This window comes from Hoplias malabaricus, chromosome 3, assembly GCF_029633855.1.
Source record: "Hoplias malabaricus isolate fHopMal1 chromosome 3, fHopMal1.hap1, whole genome shotgun sequence".
Taxonomy (NCBI): Eukaryota; Metazoa; Chordata; class Actinopteri; order Characiformes; family Erythrinidae; genus Hoplias; species Hoplias malabaricus.
Genome location: NC_089802.1, coordinates 2,095,740 through 2,120,274, shown reverse-complemented (window position 1 = coordinate 2,120,274; position 24,535 = coordinate 2,095,740). Strand labels below are relative to the sequence as shown.

At 43.6% G+C, this 24,535-nt stretch overlaps 1 protein-coding gene across 1 annotated transcript in view; it reads right to left on the bottom strand.

Annotated features, from left to right (window-relative positions):
* cpxm2 (carboxypeptidase X (M14 family), member 2) overlaps nucleotides 1–22,230 on the bottom strand; it is a 54,335-nt gene extending 32,105 nt beyond the window's left edge. The window contains exons 1-3 of the mRNA XM_066663723.1: nucleotides 21,945–22,230; nucleotides 14,221–14,301; nucleotides 2,266–2,375 (exon numbers count right to left, since the gene is read on the bottom strand). Of these exons, the coding sequence (XP_066519820.1) occupies nucleotides 2,266–2,375; nucleotides 14,221–14,301; nucleotides 21,945–22,230 (477 nt within the window). The remainder of the gene's footprint in view (nucleotides 1–2,265; nucleotides 2,376–14,220; nucleotides 14,302–21,944) is intronic.
* Nucleotides 22,231–24,535: the final 2,305 nt, after the last annotated feature.

Genomic DNA, 24,535 nt, shown 5'->3' with positions numbered 1-24,535 from the left:
CGTGAAAGAGTGTCCGTAGGTGTGAGTGTGTGGTGCCTTGTGATGGACTGGAACCTTGGTTACAGACAGTGAATAAATCTAGTTGACAGTACTTAACAGTATTGAGCACCAGAAATGCATGTGTTTTGAGTTGTGTCAAGCCTTAAATTAAGTTGTAGACACTTGAAGTAAATGTGTATGCATACTTCTGACATTTGAGTTTAGGAACTTTGATTGCCTTAATTTTTTTGAGTTCAGGTTTACAGTTAAATATTTAGTGCTACTTTTTCAATTTGCATTAGTGACTTTTATTTTGGCGCTTCTTTGTGAGTCCATTGCTCTCAGGAAGTCAAAATTCATTCCTCAAACAGAGAGGAATGAAGAGAGAACTCTGCTCTCCGCTGACACCACAGTGATGTTGCTGCAGATGTGCAGCTAATTAGACTTGGGGTTGTGGTATTAGCTGAAGGGTTCAGTCTAAAGTGTACACGACTTGGTTCTAACTGCAAATGCCATAGACGTGCTAGCAGATATTATTCAGAAAAGTCCTCAGAGCTACTTTCTGATAAGAATGGCCCCTGAACACCTCCTGCTGGGGATATGCCAGGTTCAGCCAAAAGGGAGGAGACCCTGGAGGAGACGCAGGACCCGCTAGAGGGATTGTATTTATTCAGGCAGGAAATGAAGAGAAACAGTAAACTCTGCAGCACTGTGGACTTCCAGGCCTGGAGTCAACACTCCATCACTAAAGTCTTACACAACCCAGGGAATTTTACTATGTAGTTTTTGGTCCTACTAGACGTACTCTTTAAAACTCAGATCCTGTCACACACATCTGTTTTCCACGTCTGCTGTTTTCATCCCACCGTATTTTCTGGTTCCTTGAGTCGGGGCCGCTCCAGGGTCTGCTAACAGCACAACAGCTAAAACAACATGAGCGTTTGTTTGTCCGGTTCTCCAGAAGAGGACGTAGCATCAAATGTGGACAGAGTGTGTGTTATTAAGAGCCACAACAGCTCAGCACTGGAGAAAAAGACATGCAGGATGTTAGCGTAGCGCCAAACACTCTCACAGAAAACAACAACCACCTGGTTTTTAATTAGCCGTACGATTAGCCTCGACACTGGGAATCAAATGCTAGTCAATAGTTTCTATCTATATGTGCTTTCCCCGAGCAGGGAATCGAACCCTAGTCATCAGTTCTTACTGCTGTGTGTTTTACCCGAGAAGGGAGTCGAACCCTAGTCATCAGTTCTTACTGCTGTGTGTTTTACCCGAGCAGGGAATAGAACCCTAGTCATCAGTTCTTACTGCTGTGTGTTTTACCCGAGCAGGGAATAGAACCCTAGTCATCAGTTCTTACTGCTGTGTGTTTTACCCGAGCAGGGAATAGAACCCTAATTATCGGTACCTATTTATCTGTGCTTTACCCGAGCAGGGAATCAAACCCTGGTAAACTTGTATCATCTTGAGATTACATGCACGTCCTCAAGTGAAAATAATCCCGTCCTAATAGGGGTTTTGAAGTGCATTTCAGAAAAGCTCCCTTGCCCTCGCCTACTGCCTCCAGGCTCCTGTTACCGGGTTCAGATTTGTAAAGTGGCCTTTGTGGAGTGTGCTATTAAAGTTGTCCTTCACTCAAACTCATACTTGTGTTGTTCTTCTGGAACGGAGCGGAAGCGATACACAGCAGGATCAACAGAGGAAGCTGGGAAACACTGAGCCAAAGCACACAGCGAAGAAGGAAATACTGTTTTTGATTCCACAGCAGGAAGATTTATCACTCACCAGTTCGTTATGAAGCTCTTTCTGAGCTGAATTATTAATAAGAGACAAGGAAAAACACCAAACTCCATGTCTTCATTTTCTAGCTTTAGATTTTTGCTCTTGCACATTTCAGCACGTTCTAATTTATACGCTCTAAACCCATAACACTGATACTGATTATTATTCTAATGGCAGATCTGTGTGGCAAGTTCTGAATAGATATTATAGTGCACTATGGGAACTGATTTTATGAATTCATATACGCTGATTTTAGATTATAACTGATTAATAACTATCATACAAGCCTAGTTTAGATGCAAGGGGTATCAAACGCAGTAGAACTCCTTAAATATGTGCGTATAGAGCCTTGAGGGAACAATTTTTCCAATTTGTTTTCAGTGAAAACACAGTATACCCCCCTCTCTCAAGTACATGAAGAAACCCAACTTAAGTTAAAACCACTTCAAGAGCTAAACTGCTACAGTTTCCCCAGTGTGTGTAACTACTCGGTGAGCCCACCTGGATGTTGAGTCGACCGCGGTGGGCTCCCAGACCGTAGCGCTGTATGGTAGAGGCATGAAGCTGGAAGTCATCGATTTTCAGAGTCTCCAGACCCAGTGGGGGGCAATCTGCAACAACAAAAGCAACATTTACTCCAAACACAACAGGAGGAACCCGCACTTTCTACGACCGTTTAGTTCACGTTTATTAGTTTTGTGCTGAATTTATTAAGTGTTTTAAATCTTTTTGTGTAATATATCACTGTAATTCAGAATCATTCTCCCGCTGTTTTGTAATTTGATGGTAACTGTTGCGTAATATTAAAATGACAATTGTCATTTTTTACAAAAGAATAATTTTTTTTAACGAATGCAGCGGTGACTCTTCACTCACCATTTCACACTGCTTCATTTATAGGTTTTTTTTAAATGAATGAATAATTTATGAATAATTAATACATTATTTGTCATTCTAAAACATTCAAAGAAACGTATCTTCTGCATTCTACCCATCTGTGGAAGTGAGGGTGGGGTTGGAGACTAACCATGTTACAATCCAATAGTTCTCACTCTGATACCGTCCGTTGTTGCCTGTAAGAATCGGCAGTAGTTGATAGGTGAACGGTAAGGTAAGCTTTAATTTCACATGCTGTGTTTGATTTGTGCCACATCGTCCCATTGTTTCGAACGGCGCGATGCTACCTGTGTTCGCTTCATAGCGAAATATCGCTCCGCATTCAAATAAACTGACTTATATGGCAATGACTTTATAGAACTCTCATTAGTTAGACAGCTGCCTAGGGAGCGGGTTTTCACTACGTTTTTGTACACAGCTTACATAACAACCAATCAAATTGGTCCGCTACAGCAACACAGAGACCAGCAGGCCATGCCTATGTAGGTTCAGGGAAGAGAACACTGATGTAACAGCAGAACATATGTTTATTTAAAGGTGAATGAATATGTGAATGGCAGTGCGTTTTCTTAAAAAACCTGTACAATAAGTGTCCCGAGATGAATGGTCAATTTTTAGGGGCAGTAACAAAAAAAGAACAAGAACAGTCCCGGGAAAACAAGGACATGTGGCAACACTATCCTGAGCTCTATTTCTGTTATGGGCTCTGCTCGAATAAAACCACCAGGTCATCAGTTCACTCAGCCGTCATCTTTAGTTTCAGATCAATTAGCATTTCCTAGTGTCCCAGCGGATTAAAAAGTAGAGAAACGTGTGTTGTGTGTTTATTTTAAGCCTTTGTTTCTCTGCGTCTAATGACCGCACTGACAGTTCTGATACCACTCTGAAACAGCTGAGCCTCAGGTTTTTAAAACCCTGTTTACAGTCGATGGTGAGAGACCTTGAAGGCCATGTTCACGCACTGGAAAAAGGTCCAGTGTTTGTACACAGCCCTGGTTCTGCAAATGGGAAACAGACTAAGTGTCTCGGTCCAAAGTGATTCAGGATTTCTCTGTTAGGCATTGGCCAGAAACAGTATGTGGAGATACTAACTCCAAACATCAGGAAAGCACTAACTACGTGAAAGTAAACACAGAGGGAAAGTGCTACAAAACTAAACAGCTTGAGTTACAAATGAGTTTCTGTGTCAATTCAAACAGTGAATAAAAACGTAGATGAGTTACATTAAAATATGTAGTATGGTGACCTTTGGTGGACACGCCTCTTGTACCTTTTATAATCTCCTGATTAAAAGAGAGCTGTTTCAAAAGGGTGGATCGTGTATATTCTGTAAACTCTTCACTCTCTTTTCCCACTCTGTCCCAACTGTTTTGGAGCGTGTTGCAGTCCAAATGTGTTCTGACTGCACTTTACGAGCGTCCCCACTTTTTCACAAATGGGGTTTGTACTACAAAGAATTGTAGCTCATCTGCTGACACATGGGTTTATATAAAGCCCCAGTTAATCACCACAGGGCTGGTGTTTTCCCAGATATTATTTGGATTACTGGATGATGGAAGTGGACCCTCAGCCCAGCAGTGGCACAGATGTGGCCAAAGTGTGTGTAATTCCTACAAATGTAAACCAAACTATTTAAAAGGAAATAAAGACTTGAACAATAATGATGCTCTAGAATTGAACATAATGTGGATTCCCAGGTCAATAAAAAAAGAGCTGTTAATTTAAAAGTCACAAATATATTTGACATCTAATAATAAAGAGGAAGAGGAGAGTATTTCACATCACTCAGACTCAGAGGTCAGCTGTCCATCAAACGCCTGACATTTCACAGGGTTTGACAGCTCTGCCTTTCTCCATCAGCTGGAGGAGTTTACAGCAAACTTTCTTTGACAGAGTCGGTCCCAGTGGTGTCTGAGGGAATAAGTCAAAGCTACTGAGTGTGTGGAGTTAAGGGTTGTGTGGGCCGTGTAGTGCTGAAGATATTTTGCCAGTCCACCACTGAGGTTTGATTCTTAACACCTGTATACATTTACTCCCCTGTACCAGGGCCATGTAGAATGTGTTGAGGCATGTGTGTGTGTGTGTGAGAGAGACTTTGCCAAAACCGAAACTAAAAATACACACAAAAAAAGCCAAGGGACAAGAACAGAGATGTGGACTGAGACCAAGATAGAGATAAGGACGTGGATAGGGACAGGGTTAGAGACAAGACATCCATCATCCTCCAGGGACACAGCACTGGAGCAAGGAATCAAAGGAATCAAAAACTGGAGCTGTGAATTGGAGTCGTTCAGGGAACTGATTCTGGAGCAGCCCAGGGGGACGGCACTGGAGCAGCCCAGTGGGATGGCACTGGAGCATCCCAGGGGGACGGTACTGGAGCAGCCCAGGGGGACGGCACTGGAGCAGCCCAGGGGAATGGCACGGGATGAACACGGGGTGAACACACCACACTCCTTACAGACGGTCACCCGGAGGAAGCCCACGCAGACACAGGGAGAACACACCACACTCCTCACAGACAGTCACCCGGAGGAAACCCACGCAGACACAGAGATAACACACCACACTCGTCACAGACAGTCACCCGGAGGAAACCCACACAGACACAGAGAGAACACACCACACTCCTCACAGACAGTCACCCGGAGCTGGACTCGAACCCACAACCTCCAGGTCCCTGGAGCTGTGACAGAGACACTACCTGCTGCTCCACCGTGCCGCCCTCTGCATTCATCCTTTTTCTGTTATTGTTTTCTCCCATTTAGGGTCTTGGTTTTTCCAGAGCCAACCAACAACACACGCTGGACATAGCAACAGTCCTTCACAGGACATCACACATTCACTCACTCGTGCGCACACACACACACACACCCACACACTCACCTGAGGAATGTCAGACAGCCAATGCACTTATGCAGACACAGAGATTGTGTTGATTTAGTGAAACAGCGCCACCAGTGGACGGGAGCTTGTTTGTTGTTGTAAAATAACTATGGACCATAACAAATCACAAAATCCAAATGCAGTGAATATCTAGGTTGCACTTTTTTGGTTGCATATGTACTAAAGCCTGGATATCATGGCCTCAAGCCATTTTCCCCACAGCGCACAGGTTCCTGGTGTCATAAAGAGGGATTGGAGAAGGGGGTTGTGTATTTAGTGGAAATCTGGAGTGGACAAAGACTGTTTTACAGCACCTGTGGAATAGTTACAGGAAACTGCTGCACTGTTAAAGACAAGACGGTTGTTGTTTTTTTATGTAATTGAGACACTTGGACAAGCGTCTGAAACTCTAACATCCAGCAGAACATTCTGGAAGAGAAAGAGTCTTTTCAGCACTGGCCTGATTTTACAGCGAACAGAAAACAGCGAAGGCATGAGCTCACAGGCACAGAATGAAGTAAATAAAGCTGTAAAAGGTTTCTCCCTCACTGCCTAATTGTGGACTGCAGGGATTATTGAATAACAGAATGTGGTTTTGCGTCGACTTGGACGAATGTCATGCCATCCCCTCGTGATTCCAGCAGAACAAGCTTGAGACGAGAAAGATGTGGCATCGGGTTCTGTTCAGAGGAACCCGCCTCGCGAGCCCAGGCCCTGGGACAGATTTGTCAGCACTTACTTGAAGGGGACGCTTAACAGCTTTCTCTCAACGTTGTGCTCTACGCCGTCTGGAAAGCAGCTCAAGCCCTTGGCGAAAACGGTTCAAAGCAAGCATTTCTTCCTCTCCATGTGTGTGGACATTCAATACGCTGACCACATGCTCTCAGTTACAGAGCAGTTACGTACAGGGCCAGAACACAGAGGTCAGCGCAGGTGCTGAGATGTTTGCTCCAAAAAACAAGATGTATGGGAATGTAGTTCCAGTGCTCCACAGCCGAGCACCTGGAGGACTTTACAGTGCTTTAGCTAGGACATGGTATTGGGGTTTAAAGGAACACAAGGTAGTACTTTTACCTTAAAGCTACAGCTTCAGAATCATTGTGAGGTTTCTCTGAGCTGTAACAGGGAGAACAGAGCTTCTGTCAATGCTACTCTGCTCTGCACTGCAGAAACTGCCCTATGTAACTTTTGGAGTAGGGTAGGTAATTTGGTTCTGTTGACAAAAGCTGCTGACTGTGCTAAGACAAAAAAAAAAGCATTGGAAGTGTCAGGTAGCAAAGGGTTTATCTTCCTCAGCAGACAGCATTTTGTTACGTAGGTATTTAATGTGTTAATTATTATTTAACACTAATTAACAACTTTACTAAATTTGGTGACAACTTCCTACAAACTATCACTTTTTTAGTTTTATGTAGCGACATAAACACATTCTTTAAATGCTGAAATATTATGTATATAAATATTATAAAAAATTCTCTGGCGGCACTGTGGAGCAGCAGGTAGTTCCTCTGTCACAGCTCCAGGGTCCTGGAGGTTGTGGGTTTGAGTCCTGCTCCGGGTGACTGTCTGTGAGGAGTGTGGTGTGTTCTCTCTGTGTCTGCGTGGGTTTCCTCCGGGTGAATGTCTGTGAGGAGTGTGGTGTGTTCTCCCTGTGTCTGCGTGGGTTTCCTCCCATGCTTCAAAAACACACATTGGTAGGTGGATTGGAGACTCAAAAGTGTCCGTTGGTGTGAGTGAATATGTGAGTGTGTGTGTTGCCCTGTGAAGGACTGGCGCCCCCTCAAGTGTGTGTTCCCAGCTTGTGCCCAGTGATTCTGAGGAGGCTCTGGACCCACCACTGCCCTGAACTGGATAAGGGTTACAGACAATGTATAATAATAAACTAGTATATAAAGTAATATGAACATAATTCCATGGTGTAGATTGTACATACATTTTCTTTTTATTTTACATTTAAATATCTGTTATTAAAGACTTCAGTCTTACGACGGGACAGTGTGATAATTGCAGCAAATTGAGCAATTATTTTATTAATGTTTTTCATATATACTAATATAATTACAACATGTCGACAGCTGGAAATGTTGACTTCTAGGGATTAATAGGATAAATGGTTACGACTACTGTTACTGTTACATCAGGACATAATGTGGTGTAATAGCAATGTAATTACCACTACTTTGATCATTTACTGTAAAGATGCAACCTCTCAGGCCACTGCACCTGAACTGTGTTGCAATTTCATGAAGCATTGTCTGAGTGTCAGCCAAATTTAGCTCATTTCCCTACTCTCTAGTGTTGAAATACACCCTGGGGTTTCCTGAAAGGCTTGTGATTTGAAGCCTGAACTCAATCTATCACGGTGCAGAGTTATTTGGCGGAGACCCAGCGAAGGAAAACACATTCCAAACATCCCAGATAATCTGCAGGGCCTCAGTCAAATGTCGAGAGTGATTTATTCATTTACAAAAAACACAGAAGAAGCTGGATCCACTCCACCACAGCCGCAGTCCTTCTCACGCACCACAATGCCCCTCACCTTCCTCCAAAACACCCATGGGCTGGATGCAAATTTGATTTAGTCCTGTTCTAGTCCTAAACATCAGGCATTGAATGGACCTCCTTTCAGAGAACAGAGCTTACTGCCCCTGAGCTCAACATTAGGGTGTGTTATACCCCTCCAGCTGAAGCTTGGAATTGAGGGCACTGACTGCAAATCCATGTGGAGACCTTTCAGAGTAAATCAGTTCATTGTATAATTATTATTCATTTTATTCAGACATTATCAAAACCATATCTGCTTCTGGATGTAGTCTATAACATGGTGATGCTGTAGTCCCATATTCAGAGTTTTGGTTAGCGATAGCATAACTTTATAATTTCCTGGAGTTTGTGGTAAACTTTCCAGGTTGAGTTCAGATTTAGGGTTGGGGTTAATGTCAAGTGTAAAATTTTTGTGAACTGTATCTTGTTGGTGTCTGAAGTGTAACTCTGTAAGTTTTTATTCACTGTTTGAATTCCCACAGAAACTCATGTGGTACTCGAGGTGTTTAGTTTTACATACAGTTAGCAGTCTCTGGAACGTGGAGTCATTTCCACTTTAAGTAATATGTAATACGTCAGTGGTATCCACCTATGGAGCAGGAACAGAGCAGCATCCTCATCTCTTTTCATGTTCAGAGTCTCTCCACCATCTAAACTCCTTCAGATGCCGTTTTTTGATGGTGACTCAGGCAGCGACACACAGGGACAAGGCCTGAGCCAGTTCAGACCGAGACACTTAGCTTTGATTCCCATTTACTGAGCTACTGCTATGTCAAGAAACTCTGGTGCTTTTTCCAGTGCGTGAAGAGAGTTTGAGTAAATGGTAAGGAAACATTCTCTGAACTTTATAAGAAGTGTTTTGGATTATAATCATGAATAACTACTTTAATAATGGTCTGAAATAAACAGCAAGAATATCAAATTACACCAGCATCAACCTTCCAGGGTGTGGCAAACCCTGTGCCACAAGTACATACGTTTTTTTTAGACCAGGACATTTCTGAAACCTCCCAAAGTATTGCTCCGTGTTTATTTCTTCCTCCAGAGTTTAAAGGTTTCATTAAAGTAAGGCTCTGGATTCAGAAACGAGTGAAACGCAGACGTACTCTTCGTGATTAATGATCTGGTTCGCAACGTTTAATAACGTTTATGAAATCAACTAAAGTAGCGCCAGTTCATTGATCTTCATGAGAGCAGAGCTCCTATGAGTCTTTCTGGCTTCTCAACTCAAAAGCTGTGGGTGATCTATTACAAATTAAGACTGTGTGACTGTGCTGGGGATCATCACTGAGTTTTAGGACCATCTGTGCTTCCCATAACGTTTACACACAGAAATCCCAGCTCTGTGAGCCTGCGCCGTGGTGTCGGAGAGGGCTTTGAAGGGTGTAAATGATGGGGAGGATGTAGTCATCACAGAGCTGTGGAGGTTCTGCTGTCATCACATTTTATCAGAGTGTAAAACGCCTCACTCCGTCACTAAAAAACTGTTGTGAGTTATGAACAACCATCTTCCAACTACTCCGTCACCACTGCCTTTAGCTTCGGGGTAAAAAACTTAAGCATTTTACTGCTTGATAACATAAGCATTGACATATGTCACTGATATTTAGGGGCTGTCGAGTCAGTAACGCCAGTTTCTGGATGAAGCAAATGTAGATGCAGATATTTAGCCACAGAAAATGAGGGGGAACAGAGCAGAAATTATAAATTCCACTTAAAAAGGCACTAAGGCACCACACCCTCACATCTGTGGACAATTTCACACCAGAGAAACCCAGAGGAAACCCACACAGACACAGAGACAACACACCAAGCACCTCACAGACAATGACCTGAGGTGAGGATCCTGTCCACGACCCCAGAGCTGTGTAACACCACCCCCTTCCAGCCCCCCACAACATTACACACTTGAAAAAATAGGTGCTGCAAAAGGTTCCTCTGATAGCCTTTTTCCACCAAAAGGTTCTTGAGCAGGTTCTTGAACTGGTTCCATTTGGGTTCATAAGAACCTGCCACCGAAGATACGTCACAGAATACGTCATCAACAGAGGGCGCTGCACGGCGGCAGTAAACAGAAGTGAGAAGATAGCAGAGCATGTAGACGACCTGTGAGTGTTTGTGCTGTTGTTACAGACGTTTGTTTTTCTCCAAAATGCAAACATGGGTCAACTTTTGGCGATGAGACGACGTAGAAAGCTACACTGTGTGCTCTTCTGCCATTGGTCCTTGCTCTTGTAACTACATGCCCACAGAGGTCGTCATGGTTCATGCTTAAAAAACAGCTATTCTTGGTTCCCACTGTGAAGGAACTTGTCAGATTCAGGAACCTCATTTTGTTGGTGGAAATACACCAACGGTTCAAAATTAGGTTTGAAACCAGTGAATAGATGCTAAGAGCAATGCCATAGAAGAACCTCTTTTGGTTTCATAAATGAGTGAAGAATCTTTAGATGGATTTTTAAACCTTTAAAAGGCTACACTCACATATCTCTTAAGCAAACATTGTTCTTTAAGGAACCAAAAGTGGTCCCTTTATGGCATCGCTCAAAGAACTCTTTGTAGCACCTTTTGAAGAGTGTATGAAGAGGTCTCTAGTTTCTAAGGATAAAACCATCATTTGAAATATGAAAATGACTGAATTCACACCGGATGCGACACATCAGAAGCTCAGAGTGTTCAGTTCACTCTGCTCCCGTACAGAAAAGCTTTTTCTTTTGATTTTTGGCACATACTACATTAAAAATCAGACATATTTCCTTTATTATTATTGTTTGCATTTATTTACTAATTTACTATTTACTACAAAGTCACCTTTTGCAAACTAGTCCTAGAATTTTACCACAGTTCCTACATAACTGTTATCAAAATATTGATAGACCCTGGATAATTATCAAAAACAACCCCACATTTCAAAACACATTGGCTGCAAAATAAATCATAAAATTCCCCTTGAGGGCGGCACTGTGGAGCAGGGTTCTGGAGGTTGTGGGTTCCAGTCTCGCTCCGGGTGACTGTCTGTGTGACTGTGAGTGTGTGAGTGAATGTGTGAGTGTGTGTCGCACTGTGAAGGACTAGCGCCCCCTCCTGGGTGTGTTCCCGCCTTGCCTTATGCCCAATGATTCCAGGGAGGTTCCGGACACACCGCGACCCTGAACTGGATAAGGGTTACACACAATGAATGATCCTCTTGGATCTTGGAGTTACTCAGTTCGTCAAGTAGCAGTTTCTCAGCATCCGTACATCTGTACATCTTTAATCTAGAGTTTAAGAAACTATACGGATGACATCAGCCCGGATTAACACTGAGCAATCATGAGAAAACTTAAAAATGGCATATCCATCTCTGGACCATATCCATGAAGCATTGCTGTGCTGATTAGCACTGGGACCCAAGATTGCCACTTGAAGCCATTTATTGTAGAACTTTCTGTCCAATTTCAGCCCCAATTTAGACCAGTTCCTCCCCAGCACGTGAAGACAATCACATTTTTGAACTGCTGCTAACACATCTCTTGGGCCTGTAACTGCCCGGTATCACTGTCTCTTAATGAAACCTTCTTAAAGCAACAAATCAGCTGGAGGAAGGCTGTGCTGAGCTCCCCTTCCTCTCCAAACATCTGGGAACAATGGAATCTGGAAGCAGGAGCACATTTGGACCACAGTAGAGTTCAACATGTGGAAGTGAACTTGGCTTTTCAGCTTCTAGCGCTCGGCCCCAAAACAATGACACTATTCAACACCAACATCGAGAGAAATACTCTGCGGAGTCTGCTGCTAATCAGGGCATTAAAGCCTCACGGCCAGAGGAGTCAATGACCATGAATCACTTCCTCTGCCATTAAAACACGGCGAGTATCAAGAGCATGAAGTACTGTGTCCTTAGTCTTAAGGGGGAAATAGCAGAGCTGGGCCCAGCTGAGTAAACGAGAGCAGAGGAACTCTGAAATGGAAATGGGGACGATGGTCAGCTCTTTATTGCTGAACAAACCAGGGCCAGTTTTCTCCCACAGTCCAATAACACATTTTTACAGAGAAGTGGCTTCGGGAAAGTGTCCACAGCTGTGTGTGTGTGAGAGAGAGAGAGAGAGAGAGAGAGAGAGATAGAGAGATAGAGAGATAGAGAGATAGAGAGATAGATAGAGAATGAAAGGGTGAGTGTTTGATCAGGATCTCTATTCACTCAGACACTCACACGTGTGGGGTGTTTCACACACTCATGCAGTCACTCACACACACAAACTCCTGTTGACAGTAATACACAGCTAACGTGTTTTTGAACCCAGAGGAGACCCACACAGACACAGGGAGAACACACTACACTCCTGACAGAGAGTGACCTGAGGAGCGCTAAAACTGGGCCAATAAGAAAATCACACTGCTGTAACACACCACATGGGTGTTATGGGACCGTGCAGTTAAAAAGCAGCCAATAAGGAAAGAGCACCATTAAAATTTACCAACTGGAGAAGAACAAGGTTAAAAGACTGCAACTAAATATCTACCCAGAGGAGAAGCAGTCCTAACCCTCACATCCCTCTCTCTCTCTCTCTCTCTAGTGAACTGTCCTCACTCTCACATTCCCCTCTCTCTCTCTCTAGTGAACTGTCCTCACTCTCACATCCCTCTCTCTCCCTAGTGAACTGGCCAAACTTTCCACACTCTCACGTCCCTCTCTCTCTCTTTAGTGAACCGTGCTCACTCTCAAATGTTTCTCTCTCTCTAGTGAACTGACCACACTGTCCTCGCTCTCACATCCCTCTCTCTCTCTCTAGTGAACTGTGCTCACTCTCACATCCCTCTCTCTCTCTCTCTAGTGAATTGACCACACTGTCCTTGCTCTCACATCACTCTCTCTCTCTAGGGACCTGTCCTCTCTCACACATCCCTCTCTCTCTCTCTCTAGTGAACTGTCCTCACTCTCCCATCCTTCTCTCTCTCTCTAGTGAACTGTGCTCACTCTCACATCCCTCTCTCTCTCTCTAGTGAACTGACCACACTGTTCTCACTCTCACATCCCTCTCTCTCTCTAGTGAACTGACCACACTATCCTCACTCTCACATCCCTCTCTCTCTCTCTCTCTCTCTGTAGTGAACTGATCACACTGTACTTGCCCTCACATCCCTCTCTCACTAGTGAACTGTGCTCACCCTCACATCCCTCTCTCTGTCTAGTGAACTGACCACACTGCCCTCACTCTCACATCCCTCTCTCTCTCTAGTGAACTGACCACGCTGTCCTCGCTCTCAAATCCCTCTCTCTCTCTAGTGAACTGTGCTCACTCTCACATCTCTCTCTCTCTCTCTAGTGAACTGTGCTCACTCTCACATCTCTCTCTCTCTGTCTAGTGAACTGTGCTCACTCTCACATCCCTCTCTCTCTCTCTAGTGAACTGACCACAATGTCCTCGCTCTCACATCCCTCTCTCTCTCTCTAGTGAACTGACCACAATGTCCTCACTTTCACGTCCCTCTTGCTCTCTCTAGTGAACAGTCCTCTCTCTTGCGTCCCTCTCGCTCTCTCTATTGAACCGACCATGCTGTCCTTACTCTCACGTTCTAGTGAACTGTCCTCTCTCTCACGTCCCTGTGCAGAAGCAAATAAATCTTGTGCAGAAGCAAATAAATCTGAAGCGACCCGAGCTGAACTGACAACTGGGGAACTGCTTTATTTCTGTGGTGAGTATTGACAGAAGTTGGGAAAGCTCATCAGAGCCTTCAGTCATCCTCTCAAGGTTTTGAAGCTACTGGCACTTGGAGTTGTTGCATCTTTGCTTCTGATTTGATTTTATTGTTTATTCCATGAGAAAAAAAAACCTGGACCATCACCATCCAGAATAAAGTCAGCAGCATCTCAGAGGAACAAAAAAAAAAACATCACATATGGTTCTGTTTTAGCAGGAAAATAGGTTCATTTCCAAACAAACCCTGAGGTATAGGCTCTGACCTGAGTGATTGAGTTTCACATGCAGTTTCAGCATGAAGCTATTTGTCTCTATGTGGCAGACTTTAATGTTCACACTCAGGGAAGCTTCCCTCCCACTGACAGCATGGAAGAGCCTTTGATTAAATTAAAAACCCCACCATCCTGCTGACGCCTGAACTACACTTCAGTTTAAAAAGAAAACGTACCCACTCTCTCCGACTGGAACTGGCCTTCTGTCTTGCTGATGCTGTTGGGAGTCTTCTCACTCTTTTTGTTGGGAGATTTCACTGAAAGCAAGAAGAAAAGAAAGCCATTAGCCATCGGAGCTGAGACGGTGTGTGTATGTTTGTGAGAATGGTCTAGAGCTCAGTTGTCTGTTGAGAAACTCCAAATCTCCAAATCTCAATTTAAAAATAAATTATGACAAAACAGAGAGATAAATAATAATGTTACACAAGAAAGCAGTTTGTAAGAAGAAGAAGTGTACTTCTTATATTCTATTAGAAGGCAACTATTGTGAAAACACTTCTTGTGCTTGATTACATGTGAATCTGGAGCCTACCAACCCACACACTGAAGCAAGACCACCCAGACAGTTTTCTGTGCGCTGCCTGAGTCTGTCCAATCACAGCGCTGGACTTGTGTTTATGTGACAACACAAAGATGAGGTTAAACACAGCAAAACAGACACGAGATCAGAGAAAGGAGAGAACCAAGCAAAAATAGGAACAATAAGAGTGGAGCAGAGGATGTGTGTCTCTAGCATGTCAACCGCTGTATGGTCTCATAATTCTGGGAGTGAGGGGAATACAGTCTCGTGATCGGATGGAAGAGAAAGGGCACACTGTACACAACGAGGAGGTTTTCTGACCATATTCCTGCACTGTTTTATCACAAATATATTAAGAAAAATATACACATTACAGAGGGCTACAACATAATGAAATTTCGCAAATGTTCTGCATTTTTGAAGTCACTAACAATAGAAGCCTAGGACATTTTCAAACTCATTGATTATTTTTCCTCATTTCTGAAGCCAATTTAATCACTTGATAAACAGGCAATAAGACACATTACTATCACAGTAACATCATGGACAAATACTCCCTAACCATAATGTACCGAATGTTGACAATCAGCATAGGTACTATCTATGTACTCTAATATCCGTTTGCTCTATAAGAATCCTTATAATATAGCACCCTCGTGTTTGAAGAACTTTATACAGCTTTGTTCAGAGAATCAGTGCAGGACAAGGGCTGCCTCCAGGAGGCAGTGTAAAATTCCTAAACAGGTTTCCACCTTTGTAAACGAAACAATGGTGTGCACTACCTAGAGCCCTGGCTGTGACTGTCTGTGAGGAGTGTGGTGTGTTCTCCCTGTGTCTGCGTGGGTTTCCTCCGGGTGACTGTCTGTGAGGAGTGTGGTGTGTTCTCTCTGTGTCAGTGTGGGTTTCCTCCGGGTGACTGTCTGTGAGGAGTGTGGTGTGTTCTCTTTGTGTCCTCGTGGGTTTCCTCCGGGTGACTGTCTATGAGGAGTGTGGTGTGTTCTCTCTGTGTCCTCGTGGGTTTCCTCCGGGTGACTGTCTGTGAGGAGTGTGGTGTGTTCTCTCTGTGTCAATGTGGGTTTCTTCTGGGTGACTGTCTGTGAGGAGTGTGGTGTGTTCTCTCTGTGTCAGGGTGGGTTTCCTCCGGGTGACTGTCTGTGAGGAGTGTGGTGTGTTCTCTCTGTGTCAGGGTGGGTTTCCTCCGGGTGACTGTCTATGAGGAGTGTGGTGTGTTCTCCCTGTGTCACGGTGGGTTTCCTCCAGGTGACTGTCTGTGAGGAGTGTGGTGTGTTCTCCCTGTGTCTGTGTGGGTTTCCTCCGGGTGACTGTCTGTGAGGAATGTGGTGTGTTCTCCCTGTGTCTGTGTGGGTTTCCTCCGGGTGACTGTCTGTGAGGAGTGTGGTGTGTTCTCCTTGTGTCTGCGTGGGTTTCCTCCTGGTGCTCCGGTTTCCTCCCACGCTCCAAAAACACACGTTGGTAGGTGGATTGGTGACTCAAAAGTGTCCGTGAGAGTGAATGTGTGAGTGTGTTTCGCCCTATGATTGACTGGCGCCCCCTGCAGGGTGTGTTCCCACCTTGCTTCCAGGGATTCCGGGTAAGCTCCGGACCCACCGCCACCCTGAACTAAAATAAATAAATAATAAATAAAATAAATTTAAATGAAAATTGTTTATATGACTGAATGCAACCCAGTCTTCACAGAAATTGTGTTTATGTCTAGTGTAAAGCCTTCCTAGATTTCCTTCCTAGAGTAGAGGCTTTTACAGTAGCAAACTACCAACTGATACCCTTCATTTCTGTCCCTGAGCCCTGTGTGAAGTAACTGTAGCACTGCTTTCTGCTGTCATCACTATTTCATCTACACTCTGAAAGAACAGGCAACCTGCAGAGCACACACAGTGACAAAACAAAGTGAGAGACTCATGGTGGGATTTATGTGTATGAAAAGCCCTGGATTTACAGCAGTGAGAATCCAATCCTACCCTCGTCCAAAACAATGCTGTTTCTTCCGCGCTGAGCCTAGAGTAGTGGCGACAGAGGCTCTGTTCTCACTTTTACAGTTCAGTGGAGCACCACAATAATATTAAAGCTGTAATATTAAGGTAAAAATATCACCTAGTGTTGCTTTGATATCTAACAACATCTGATCCTGTTTGTCCTCTGAGCTACAAAACATTGAGAAAGTAAGAACACATCTGGGGAAGTGGAGCCAGACTTACACTGTCTTTATATCTTTTGATGCAGGTCAAAATGAGGTGCACAAACAGGAACAGAACGATTTCCACATTGTGGAAGAGGAGAACGAGTTTGAGAGCACCTCAGACTATGCAGATAACTAATGTAGCACAGGGAGATGGTCGGGGGAAACCTATGCAAATCAGGTGAATAAAGACCAAATAACCCTCTGATAAAGCACTATATCTCAGACACATATGCTAATGAACCGGACCCCGTGGACACTTGAGCAATCATGATTATGAGAGATATGGAAATCTGACACATTCCAAGTGAGAATATAAATAGCCCTGATCAACGGATGTTACGCAATCTTAGAGCTGGACGATACGGTAACGTTTATATCACAATATATTTCTTATAATTTCAATATTGATATAAAAAAAATGCCACAGAAAAATGACCAAGAACAGAAAGCATTGCCCTCAAATAAAACTTCTTGGTTTTGACAATATTACTAACTTTAAACTAACCTTAAAATTGAGTGCAATGTCCTGCTGGCAACGTCCTAATGACCATCAGTCAGTGAGAAATTAATTTGTTCATTCATTGTCTGTAAGAGCTTTTCCAGTTCAGGGTGGCGATGGGTGCAGGGTCTACCCAGAATGCACCCTGGAGGGGGCGCCAGTCCTTCACAAGGCGACACACACTCACACATTCACTCACACACTCACACCTACGGACACGTTTGAGTCGCCACTCCACTTACCAACGTGTGTTTTTGGAGCGTGGGAGGAAACCGGAGCACCCGAAGGAAACACACACAGACACAGGGAGAACACACCACACTCCTCACAGACAGTCACCCGGAGGAAACCCACGCAGACACAGAGAGAACACACCACACTCCTCAGACTCAGTGACCCGAAGGAAACACACGCAGACACAGGGAGAACACACCACACTCCTCACAGACAGTCACCCGGAGGAAACCCACGCAGACACAGAGAGAACACACCACACTCCTCACAGACAGTCACCCGGAGTGGGACTCGAACCCACAACCTCCAGGCCCCTGGAGCTGTCACAGAGACACTACCTGCTGCTCTGTAAATAATGTGTATTGAAATATTGAAAACATGTTTAAAAATCATGTCAATGTTATTGAAAATGTTTATATTGTGATATATATTGATATTTAATTATTGTCCAGCTCTAACACAATCCCTGTAGATACGGATCAGAAAATATTTCCCCATAAGAGCTCCCTACTATTTGGACACATATGAGTAACAGGAGTACAGCAGATACTCAGAACATTTCCAATCACTTAGACGTAATATAAACAATATATTCCTTAATTAAATGTCCATACTGATCACTAACATTCAGAACCATCACATAACACACTATGTATGAGCTCTTCTTCACACAGTGGAGAGAAGGATGGACACAGACAGACTGCTGTTGGTGTTTTCAGATCTGAAGCAAGAATAGAGCTAGATTTAGAGTCCAGTTCTCTCTTTGTATCAAGTCTGAAAGCTGTAGTTTTCATCTCTGATTTGCCTTTGACTCCACTCCCTCCTCATAGAAGTGGAGAATGAAGAACTTGATTCTCACAGCAGTTTTGAGTAGGATTTATTTTAATACAGTTTATTACAGGCTCTGATTTGCTGATCTGGGCCCAGTCTGCCAAAAGACGAGCAGTACAAACGCGCTGGACTCTGATCTTAGACCTGGGCTCCCTCTCTAATGTGCTCGGTGAATAGAGACCCTTTGTGTGAATAAATCAAGGGTGTAAATGTGTTGATCCAGGCCCGGCTCTCGCTCGGCCGGCGTAACTGTATTTACTGGGTTGTGACAGGCAAATGCTGGCCTTAAATCACCACCAGGACCAGTCGATTTGATTTATGCGGCCTCATTTCTGTTTTACATATCCTTGGGTTCACACTGTGAGAAGAGTGGAGCCAGAGACAGAGGGGTGGAAAATGAAGGAAAAATGGAGGGAAAGCAAACAAACCACAGAAAAGACAATCACAGATCTCAGGGCACAGCCGGAAAAGCCACAGGACCTCCAAAAACTAGATATATTAGTAGTTGAATTGGTTTGAATTAGTAACACTCTTGCCTTGCTGATAGGTGCCTCAGCCAAGGATATTCCCGCCGGTCCTAGGAACCGAACCGACAAGCTTCCGGTACCAAGCCCGGCCCACTAACCCCTTTAGATTATTCTAACATCTGTCCACTGTGATCCGGGCGTGTGTGCTCACTGCCCCCTAGTGTTCATTAGTGTTTGTGTAAAAGTGTGTTTCACTGCACGGATTGGGCTAAATGCAGAGAACAAATTCCTCTGTGTGTCATGCCCTCGTCCTGTCGTGTCTGTTTTCCTGGCCATGTGCTCTCTCAACACATGGCTCTGTTTGTTATTGTCCTTGTCTCCGCCCATGTCCCGCCTTTGTTCCGCCTCGTTGTCCATCCTCCTCGTTAGCTGTTTCAGGTGTGTCTTGTCTGTGTTATGTATTTAAGTCCCCTTGTCTCACTTCCTCATATGGGTCATTCGTTCCAATTCCCAGTCTTGTTGTGTTGCTTCAAGCTGCTTAGTCCGGTCTGTCTGTCTCTGTCGTTTCATCGTTCCTATTCCTAGTATTGTATGGTTTCTTTACCTATGTCTTTTTGTTTTCTAGCCTCTGTCTTTGCTGTCTCTCTGTCATCATTTCCCTAGTCAGTCTTTGTTTGACATCCTAGTTGTAAATAAAAGTCTTTGTGTTTTAGCGTGTGCGTCCGCCTCTGTCAGTCCGACTCCGCGTTCTTGACACTGTGTGCAGCACAGTGGCCGATAAAGTGATACTAATTCTATTATTATTCATCATAATTTTACAGTCAATATGCAAGTTGTCGTCCACAGGTGGCTACAAACATTTTTTCCTGAAGGAGGTTTCTTGCTGCAAACTGTTTGTGATATTGTTACACAGGCAACGAAAAAAAACACTGCTGATTCTAACCTGTAGGAGCTTACAGAGTTATGCCTAGGGTTAAGTGTAGGTTAAGAGTTAGTTGTTAGCAACACAGCTAAACCTTTTGGAGTTTAGCGTTAGGTTTAGGGCTGCGGTTAGGGTAAGGCTTATTTTCAGGCTGAATTCTTTACACATTATAATGACCGTTATATTGAGATTGGACAGGGCACCACATCCCCCCCATATTTGTTATTTTGGGGTTGTTTAAGGGGGTATTTATGGGCTTTTCCTGCTAGGGAGGGTTGTCTTTATAGAGTATGTGTGTGTACTTGATGTGTGACGGTTGACATGGAATACTACCCTCCTCTGGTTCATTTACGACACCAGTGATACATCTTCATCACCTGCTCTTATTACCAAGCATTCAGTAATCATCAAAACCAAGTACAATGAATCAGTGCTAAGCCACTGCTCTGATCAGTATTCATTCAGTCCAGTCAGTAGCTGACCTCTCAGCACCGCAAAACACCCTTCACTGACTGTACAAGAAATGAGAGCCGTCCCCAGCGGCTCCGCAGAAATTTACAGGGCTCTGTTAACGTTTAACAGAGATGCGTTCAGACATCACTCAGCTGTAAAGCTATAAAACCACTTTAAGACTCTTTATTGTGGACTTGCAGAAGGACAGTAACATTTTACAGCACAAATGATCCTCCACAACTGACCGCAGCTCACAGACGGCAGAACATTGGAGCACAGTTAGTGCCAGAGGTTCCCTGACCCTACCGCTGATTACTGCTTATCAGATTACAGCAAGCAGACAGTTACAGCACTGTGCAACCGTCTTAGATTATCATCATCATCATCATCATCATCATCATTATCATTTTAAATCATTTCTCTTCTCTGTGAACGTGGTGCTTAAATAAGGTCAAATATAACAAACCAAAACATAAACAGTAATAGGATTCATTTTCTAAAACGTTGTTTCTGTGCTGTGAGCGAGTGAAGAACAAAAGGTGTTTCCAGATGTTGATCGTAGGGTATTTTTTTAAGTATTACTTAGGGTTAGGATGATAACCTCTGGACTGTCACCAGGAGAGGTGTGGAAAGGGTTAAACAACACACAACAGTATCACCCTCACTGGAACAATAGGATTGGGTTTTATTCTAATATTGTTTTTTTTTCTCTCTTACTGCTCGGATAAACAGCTTTTTAAAGCTCATTTTCTCAGGTGCTTTAAGCTTCTGCAGTTGATCAGGACACACCTTAAAATGAGCGAATGACTGAATCTTCTTTAGGGTGTGGACTAGGGCTGTGCCGTCGTTTGCGAAAATAACATCATACTTTTTTAAAATAAACAAAAACAATCCACACTGTGATAATTGTGACATTGTGACTTGTTTGTGTAATGACTCTGTTTCTTTTGTTGTTTACTGTGAAGCTTGAAGGTTACTGTTTTTATAATTGTTTCCTTTTGCTGTTTATACACACACTATATTTTCTGCACTTTGGTTGCGTTGTAGATTTTTATGTGACGTTATTTATTTTACACAAAATCAGAATCTTGGTAAATTGCTGTTGTTTACAAAATAAGCAAATGTTCATCGATTTCTTTTGTCACTTTTTTATATTTGAATATTTGAAACTGTTACATTTGTAGTAAAATAAACTTTATAATAAACAAAACAAATTGAATGCTATGAATATATATTAAATATATTTAATATGCTTAATATTAATATAACATTTATGTTATTGCATTATTGTGTTCTAGAAACTTCTTAAAGTATTTTTCAGTGTTTTATTCGTATCGCCAAGAATATCGTTATCGCCAAAACACGCTGATATATCGTGATGTTATTTTAGGGCCATATCGCCCATCCCTAGTGTGGACACAATGTTCCGTTGTGCATATAAAGCTAATAGAGCGGGAAATGCAATGGAGCTACAACATTAAAGTCATCATGCTCAATGCTAAGTGCTGACCAGAGGGGTATAAAAACCCCCCAACACTGTGCTGTGGAGCAGCGGAGTGGATTCTCTGAAGTCTTTGAGCTATATCCAAGACCTCTGAGACGATTTAGAGTGGCGTTTGTGATTCAGAACCAATCATCCATCATCAGCACCTGACCACGCTAATGTTTATGTGGCTGAATACCATCAAATCCTCACAGCAAATGTTCTAACATCAATTGTATAGCATTCCCAGAACAGTAGAGGCACCACCGGTATAAAACATACCAGTCTCACCTGACTTCGCCTCGGCTCCAGCTTGTTTTCCCGGGGTCGCTTTAGATCTGGGTTTGTTCCGGGCGGCTGGAGGCTGGAGGACGTCTCTCCGGACCTCGTCCCCCTCGGCTGGGCCCTCCTCAGGGACTGGGAGGCGGTAGAAATGCTCCCGACTCAGCAGCTCCTGCATGTAATAATCCTCATCTTCAGCGGGGCGGCTCAAACTGCCCTGGGACAGATATCCCACAATGCCGAGCAGCACCAGAACCAGGAGAGCCAGCCGCTGTCCGAGGGTCACTGAGACCATGGTCAGCCAGGAGCTCAGGGTCCAGAGAATCTGTGGAGAAATCTCAGGAGAAAACTCAAGAGAAAACTGTGGAGGAAAGTTTCATCCGCAGCACTTCTCTTCACTCGTCTCTTCTTCCCACTCCTCTCCTCCCTCTCTCCCTCTCTCTCTCCCTTTGACTAAAGTCCCGGGGCAAGACAAAGGCTTCAGAGAACTCGAAATGCTTTAACTCTTAATGTACAGCATGAGTCCTCAGATCAGTGTCTTATTACAAGTCTTACACATCAGTTACACAGTGATAACTATGAAATAAGCAGGATGTTATAATCACACACACTTACCTTTCATCACTGTTCCTTCTTCTTCTCACTCTTTCTCTCCCATTTCTCTCACTGTATCATTTAGGTCCTCTCTGCCTTTCTCGTTCTCTTCTTTCTCTCTCATCCTTCTTTACTCACTCATTCACTCTCATTTAAGTCTCATCTTTTAATCATTTCTTCGCTTACACTTTCACACTTTGTCTCTCTCTAAATATTCTATAAAACATTTTTTTTTCTTGTCCTCTTTATTATTTACTCTCCTCCCTTATCTTTACATCTCTCATTTCTCTCTTTCTCTCACTCACTCTCTGTCATTCTTTTTATCTTGTGCCTTCGCCCTCTCATGTGCCTTTTGTCTTTGACTGTATCTATTTTAAGTTTTTCTTGCACTCACACGGCCCTCTTTCTCTCTCACACACACAGAGAGAGAGAGAGAGCGAGCAAGAGAGAGAGAGCAAGACAGAGAGAGAAAGAGACAGAGACAGAGAGAGAGAGAGAGAGAGAGAGAGAGAGATTAATACTTTAACCAATTAGAAAACCAAATAAATAATTTCAGGACATTAATTGATTATGAGAAATTATCAGTTTTACTGGGGGAAACTTCATCATATATATATATGTGTGTGTGGCTGTGTGAGTGTGTGTGTGTGTGTGAGAGAGAGAGAGAGAGAGAGAGAGAGAGAGAGAAAGAGAGAGAGAGAAAGAGAGATTCAAGTTGTTCAGAGTGCTTCTAGCTAGGGACCTGATTTCCATCTGGCTTTGCATCCTGCTGCTAAAGTTGTCTCAGAGTGTCTCAGGCGAGTCCAGGGAGCAGTTTCCCGCAGGTCGTCCAGATCATCAGAGCATCTACAGAACATACACATGACATTTTAAATTCCTTTAACCCTTTAATAACCAGGGAAACACAAGCAGAGACATGCCACCATTCCTCATTACTGGGCCTTCACTGAAAATTTCATCTCACAATTCTGTCCATCGCAGAGTCTGCGGCATTTCATTCCTCAACGTCACCACCACCCTCTTACACTCGCAGAGAACAGCTGTTACCGGGTCCGGTCTTTGAGGTCCACTCAATTTACACACCTCCTAAGTTCAATCATTCCATCAAATGTATTTGTATAGCGCTTTTTACAACTGATGATGTCACAAAGCAGCTTCCCTGAATCCCAGCAAAGACAAAGATTTGAGATGAAGTGTAAAAATGTAATGAATGTAAAAGATGTAAAAACCCCCAAGGGAGTGAAGCCAGGGGCGACAGTGGCACAGAGAAACTCCCTCAGAGCTGAGGAAGGAACCTTGGGAGGAACCAAGGCTCACACGGGAGACCTACCCTCCTCTGGTCAGTCTCCTGGTGATAATAGTTCAGTGTAGGGGCAGCTCCAAGGCACTTGGTGGTGGCTGGAGCGTGAGCAGGAGCTCAACAGTCATCCATCAGTGTCCAGATGAACAGGTGGGGGTCGTTTACTCAGAAAGTGGTAGAGGGATGGAGTTAGTTGTGATCTGTGTGGCTGAATGTAAAGCAGAGAATGTGAACATTTCCAGAGTGTGGCTAATGACTCCGGCAGATCTGACTGTGACAGCTTTAACTAAAAAGGAGAGGAACCAGAAGGACACACAGACGCGGGAGCTTCCTGAAACACTGGCATCCCTCCGCTCCACCGTCAACAAACCTGAGTGATCGCGAGAAGCGGCGGACGACACCAGTGTCTCAGTTTACTATAATTCCCCGTGTCCATGGACCCCCCGGATCTGCCGCCTTTATCTATGGGGGAGCATTAGCTACCAATAGATAAACTAAACTAATGAGTTTTTAGCCTAGATTTGAAGATTGCGACTGTGTCTGAGTCCTGAACATTTTCTGGAAGATCATTCCAGAGTTGGGGGGCTTTATAATTTCTTTATAATTTCTTTATAATTTTTTATTTCTTTATAATTTCTACTTTTATATAATTTTCTACTTTACAAACACAAAACAGTTCAAAACTAATTCCATCCCTTTATATCTT